This window comes from Sinocyclocheilus grahami, unplaced genomic scaffold (assembly GCF_001515645.1).
Source record: "Sinocyclocheilus grahami isolate Dianchi unplaced genomic scaffold, SAMN03320097.WGS_v1.1 scaffold1751.1, whole genome shotgun sequence".
Lineage (NCBI taxonomy): Eukaryota > Metazoa > Chordata > Actinopteri > Cypriniformes > Cyprinidae > Sinocyclocheilus > Sinocyclocheilus grahami.
Window position 1 is genome coordinate 30876 of NW_015506930.1, and position 7003 is coordinate 37878.

Genomic DNA, 7003 nt, shown 5'->3' on the forward strand with positions numbered 1-7003 from the left:
TAATAAACTTACGATTAACAGAATATTATTTCATATAAATGAAAATGCTTACAAATGTCATTAAACTTTCAATTCATATGATCATGCACTTCTTGAAAATCTACAAATGATTTTAACAGATGTTATACAATGATTAAAAGCTTTTGTTAATGCACAATACTTTTGCTGCTATTGAGGTGTAATATGGGTAAGGCAAAAAAGAGGTTTGGTGGTATGGATAGGGTTGAGGGATCAGACATGTACCTGTTGATGTATGATTCAAGAAATATCCTGTTTAATGATATACAGCAGTATTCTAATATAAGTGTTGAGGCAATAAAATGTTTTTCACCCAAATTACAATGTGTGTTATGTCTTTAGCAAGCATTCAGCTAAACTTAACTAACCACCTTTTACACAAACATTACAGTTACAGTATGTTACAGTAGCTAAATGTCCAATGCCCATAAAGGTACTAAATGATTAGTAAACGTTTATAAACATTTACAGATGATGAATAGTTTCAACTAGATCCTGTACAGCAAAAACATTAACAATAAATTAATAAATTATTTGTATAAGTGTTGAATTAAGGTAATTTGGGACAGTTTTTGCCTTTGAGATGACTGCTCATAAACCTACTAATGATTTGTAAACGTTTATTAACATTTACAAATGATGAATTGAATAGTTTCCACGATTTGGTACTGCGAAAACATGAACAAATATTTAATACATGATTTAAGATGTGTAAATAGTAGAAGTCTACATAACCAGCAAAGACCAACCAACATGTGACCTTTACAAGCTGTGATTATGAGTTAATGAATAACATGTTAACATGAATAGTTTGTGGAGTGCTTGAAATGACTAATTAAGCTATTTTTTCACATTTGTAAATGTAAAAAATAGCATTAGGTAATATGTGAACTGAAGTTTAATGACATTTAGCATTCAAAAGTACATTATTAATGATTAAAAGCTTAACTGTTAATCATTCATCAATAATCATTATAATTCCTTTTAAAATAATTTGCTGGAGTGTATGAATTGAAAGTGTAATGACATTAACTAAATATCAATTAAGCAGTATATAATGTTTTTTAATGATTTATTAATGATGCTTTTAATAATTGTAAACCATCTGTCAAAATAATTTGAAGATTTTCAAAAAGTGGAATTGAATGTTTAATGACATTAGTAAGCATTTCAACTTAGATTAAATAATGATCTGTTAATCATTAGATAATGTTTAATAAGTACATTAGTAAACATCAATAAGCACATTATCTCATATTTCTAGATATGTGAATATGAAATAACTAACAATCTGTTAAGCATGATATAATATCTGTTAATGATGTATTAATGAAATAAAAGGTATTTTAAAGTGTTACCAGCTGTTTATTAGTACTTATAAAGCACATTTTCTGCATGACCATATTCTACATCCCCAATCCTACCCAATCCCTAAATTTAACAACAACCTTATTAACTATTAATAAGCAGCAAATGAGGAGTTTATTGAGGCAAAAGTCATAGTTAATGGGTTGTTAATAGTGAGAATTGCACCTTAAAAAAAGTGTGACCGTTAATATTTAAAATTTTTCATTTGTTTATTAAAAGCTATGACCAACCATTTTCATCCAGGGAGAAGTCATCCTGTGCATAGCGAAATTTTTCTGGTCCACAGGCAATGAAAACATCGTCGTCACCAAAGAAATCTTGCAAGCAAGTGACCTAAAATAAAGACACAAGAAAGAAACAGATATGAAAAACGGCAAATTATGACTAGTATTTCTCAGATCAGTAATTAGGATATGCCAGTGAAGCCCAAATTTTTTTAAGCTGACTTACTATAAATGGAATATAAAGGAATATAACCCAATGGTGTTGGTTTGGAATGCGGTCATGAAAGAGAGCATGCACATCATTCAAGTACCATCCATTCTTTGAGTGCAAATACCAGAGAACTTTGAGAGAACTTTGAAACTACCCGCAACATTGAATGTGCTCTTTTAAAAGTGAAGGTTTTTGTCTGAGTGTTTTCTCTCACACAGAAACCACTCAAGCATGGCATTTGAGATGAGCGATTAAACAGCAGCAATTTTATACTTTTGATTCACTATAACAAAGTTTATTCCCAACTTTCAGTGTTTATTAAAGGTTTTCATTTAGTGTGTGTCCTGACAGGAGTCAAACTCTAAAGCTTTGACCATAGTGTGACTATTTTCACTGGCAGAAGAAAAAAAACTGGTTAAATTTGGGCTTAAATGTAATTTATTTGTGACGAGAGGGGCGGGGCCGAGAGCCGTGGGAACAGAGCGAGGCCGGTGGAGTAAATACTAATGCGCGACACCTGCGCCACTCACCGGTCTCGAGTTCCATGGAGGAGCTCCAGTAGGATAAAAGGAGGAGTGACGACAGTGTTGGGAGAGAGGACCAGGCCTGGATTTTATTTTGTGTTTTGTGTGCGGCAGTCGTCCGCGAGGGGCTGCCGCTTTACTTTCATTTTGTGTTTGTTTATTTTATTAAATTCTTTAAATGTTCGCTGGTTCCATATAACTTTGTTACATTATTTAATATTTATTTAGCATTATTTTCACTGAACTTTAAAAAAGCAATTTAATGTAACTGTATAAGCTGTATAACTGTTGATTTGCCATTCATTTCTGCAGTTTTTCTCACTCACATACACTTTTGCCTACATTTTTGTCCTTTTCTAGCTGTTTTTGCTTATCAGTAAACTGCATATTTTGATTATTACTGTTGCCTGTGTTCTTACTGTAGTCCTTCTGCATGTGTTGATTTTAAAGTTGATTTTAATTTACAACAAAATGTGCATTTATTTTCAAATTTTCAAATATTAATTTTAAACAATAGTTGAAAAACACACACACACACACACAGCCCAGCATTTTGTGGTAAACATGTGACCAAGCCCGCTGGGTCAAAACAACCTAGTGCTGAGCTTGTCCCTTTTTGACCAAGCCATACCCATTGCCAAAAATGTCCAAAATTGCCAAAATTGTGCTTTTTATAACGCAGCATTTTAGCATGCATCTCTACCATGTATTGGCAGTTTGAGTGATGCTCACACGCACACAGACACATTTGTATGTGTCTATGACTTTACTACGGCCTTTCAGTTGTTCATAAGCAAGGAAATAAATGTTTTGGACGTTGCTGGAGACTGCAATTTGACATTCTGCTAAAATTAGGTCACCACCAGCCAAGTAAAGAGTCCCACCCCAGTCTATCACTCCAATCTAACACACACACACACACACACAGTGATATATGACAAAGCTAATCTATGCTGACCTTGCTGTGAACAGATGGCCAGCAGGGTGCGTGTCTGCATACTTGGATGTGTGTGTGTGTGTGTGTGTGTGTGTGTGTGTGCGAATGGGTTTATGTATGTTCATGCTTCTACCCAGGGGTTAAATTGGGATTTGTTTTGTGGGGGGGGGGCTCTATGGTATCGAGCTTTATATATATATAAGCTTGTGTGTGTGTGTGTGTGTGTGTGTTTTGTTTTTTTGCAAATATGATTTATTCTTATAATATTCTCATCAGTTTTCTATCAGCTGTGACATGTAAATCTGTGTGCTTTTTATATTTTATCCAAGGGCATTTTTTTTTTACCTTTATAGAGGGCATTTCCCACCAATCTCATTAATACTTTCATTTAAAATTCTTACATTTGATCTATAAATTCAATTATAATAATGTGATTATCTATACGTTATCAAATTGAGTAATTTACACTGAAAAATACAACTGCATTAAATAATATTATGAGATTATTTTAAATATTTTTGAATATATAAACAAGAAATTATGGTAGAAATGATACTTTTCAACGAAATTAAAACGCCAGCAGGTGCCAGTAGTGAGCGTTTAATGAGTGAGTCATTGAGTCGTTCATTCAAACGATTCGTTCAAATGGCAGATTCATCAGATGTTTGTGCATGAGCTAATGAAACTTTGACTTTGAGATGCGCTGTGTTTCCGCCTAAAATGTAAGTGACCTAATATTATTGTATTTGCTTATTGAACTGTTTATAGAACTATTAAACCATCGTAATGGTGAAAACGTTGTGTGACATTGCCTAACTAACTATTTTAAATATAAAAGCTTTCCATTTTGAATTTTTACTTCAGGATGCTGAGTTTCTTTGTGTTGCGCGTTTTTATTTCTCCTGGAGAGGCTGTGTGAGCCTCTCCTCAGCAGCGCAACCTTATACTGTCAATAGATGCATTATATGCAGTAGCTATATCCATTATTCGCCACTTACTCTAAATGTAATAAAATAAGAATAATACTTGCGTTTTGGTGTTTACATAGTTATTTTTGGTTACTGAGGTTTAAATCATGTTACTTGTCTGGCGTTAATGAAGCGTTAATGTTGAGCCCTGGAGTCTATGTGCCGGGGCTCAGCCCTGGATGGCCGTGGCCCAATTTAAACCCAGCTTCTACATACTTAACCATATTTTGGGGACACATTTGTACCCAGAAGTTAACTAGATATGGCAAAGTCTCCATTTGAGAAGAGTTGTAAAAAGACCCAATTTTGACAAGTCATTGTTTGAATAATTTAAATTGCTCCCATCTGACAGTATACATTCTGTCAATATGTAGGATGAATAGAGGTAAGAAAACTCTTTTGTCCCAGGGGCTAATATTATTATTATTATTAGTAGTAGTAGTAGTAGAATGTCATTTTATATATTGTTGTTATTGTCCTGGTTATTTTTTTAATTATTACTTATAATGTGTTGTTGTTGTGTAACAACTTGCCCCCCTGGGTATAATAAGGTTAGGGTTAGGTATTTATAGTATTTATACAAGCTGTATATAAAAACAATAAAATGACTACAATATTATGACAATCATATAATGCATCAATTAACAACAGTATCAAAGTTAAACAAGTAAATAACAATTTGGTTATATTTTTTCCCCACACATTTTCTGAAGAGTAACTGATGCTTGCTTGTACAACAGTGCTAGGATGTTTTGACTGGTTGCCAGGGCATATGCAGATGCTATGTGGATGTTAGGATGTTCTGAAGGTTTTGCTAAGGATTTTGGTGTGAGGATGTTGTTCTGGGTGTTCAAAATTAAAATAGGTCTGCTAATTATCAGCAATAAGCAAATACTAAAATAAAAACATATCATAACCTGTTCATCTTTCCTGCGCTTAAAGACAAAAGGTGGGAGTATGTGTGTCAAAGCAAAACAAAAAACAAAAATGTCTCAGTTACGTAAGGTAACCCTCATTCCCTGAAGGAGGGAACGGAACCACAGATACTGCCCCTTCCAGTGTCCTGTGGAAGCCACCTGCGCCCCTACTTTTTGGCGTAGGCCAGGGCTTGCACAAGAGGACCAGCTACTGCTGCTATGGCACTACCCAATGAGTAAGACTCGATAACACTGGGAAACGTACCCGTTCTACTTGGAACAGGGACGTTACGGAAGCTCCAACCTTCCCGAAGGAGGTTTCGGAAGCAAATACACATATAAACATTCCTTAGGTGCATATGGAAGAATGAAGGTGATTGTAACCCTCTTGGAATGGCAGAAGTCTGCCGGGGAAACACGGGCCCAAGGCTATACCGTGGACTTTACACATATGGGATCCACTTAGGTCTTACATATGGAACCCAGCCTTCTACCGGTTCTCGAGGATTCAACGAGTGAAGGCCTGGCGCCGGACGCTCCGCCACGTCTGGCTGCCGAGGGGATGGAGGAGCTCAACAGGGTCTACTATATGGACTCTCTGGAGTGGTTTTAGCAAGCCGACCCGAAGCCGGGGCCTCTCAGTGCTTCTACCCGTTTGAGGTGAGAACACGGGAGGATACCGGCTCTACACGAAGGCTATAGAATCTAGCGAACGTGTTAGGGGTCGCCCAGCCCGCAGCTCAACAGACATCTGCCAGCGAGGCGCCATGAGCCAGCGCCCAGGAGGATGCAACACTTCTAGTTGAGTGAGCTCACAACCTGAACGGGCAGGGCACACCCTGTGCCTGATAAGCCAGGGTGATGGCATCCACTATCCAGTGGGCCATCCTCTGCTTAGAGACGCCATTCCCCTTCTGCCGGCCTCCGTGACAGACAAGAGAGCTGGTCTGAGGTCCTGAAGCTTTGCGTCCGGTCTACGTAGCACCTTAAGGCTCGGACGGGACAGAGCAAAACTAAGGCTGGGTTTGCCTCCTCCGAGAGCAGCGCTTGGAGGTTCACCACCTGATCCCTGAAGGGCGTAGCGGGAACCTTGGGCACATAGCCGGGCCGGGGCCTCAGGGTTACCTGGGAGTCAGCCGGCCCGAACTCCAGGCACGAATCGTTGACCGAAAATGCGTGCAGGTCCCCTACTCTCTTGATGGAGGCCAATGCCAGCAGGAGCAAAGTCTTCATCGAAAGAAATTTCAGCTTGACCGTCTGCAAAGGCTCAAATGGGCCCTGCTGTAGTGCTGTGAGCACTAGAGTCAGGTCCCAAGAGGGTATAGAGGGGGGCCGTGGAGGATTTAGCCTTCTCGCCCCCTTAAGGAACCTCACAACCAGGTCATGCTTCCACAGCGACTTCCCTTCTACGGGGTCGTGGTTAGCAGCGATTGCAGCGACATAAACTTTGAGGGTGGAGGGAGACAGCCTTCGCTCCAACCCTTGCTGCAAAAAGGACAGCACCACTCTGATCGGGCATATTCGGGGGTCTTCTCGGCGAGAAGAACACCACTCAACGAACAGGTTCCACTTCAAAGCATAGGCGTGTCTCGTAGACGGTGCTCTCGCTGAAGTGATGGTGTCAACTACCCCTTAGGGTAGGCCACCTAGAACCTCCGACCAACTGGACCTGCTCCTCGTCCTCCCTGACCTTGCACAGTATCTGTGCAAGAAGACTCACTGGGGGAAATGCATATTTGCGAAGGCCCCGCGCCCAGCTGTGTGCCAGTGCGTCCGTGCCGAGTGTTCCCTCGGTCAGGGAGAAGAACAACTGGCAGTGAGAGGTTTCTGGAGAGG

General features: G+C 39.1%; 1 protein-coding gene across 1 annotated transcript in view; it reads right to left on the reverse strand.

Moving 5' to 3' along the window:
• Positions 1-7003, reverse strand: part of LOC107572450 (neuronal migration protein doublecortin) — a 107810-nt gene that overhangs the window by 7238 nt on the left and 93569 nt on the right. The window contains exon 4 of the mRNA XM_016258873.1: positions 1617-1719. Within this exon, the coding sequence (XP_016114359.1) occupies positions 1617-1719 (103 nt within the window). The remainder of the gene's footprint in view (positions 1-1616; positions 1720-7003) is intronic.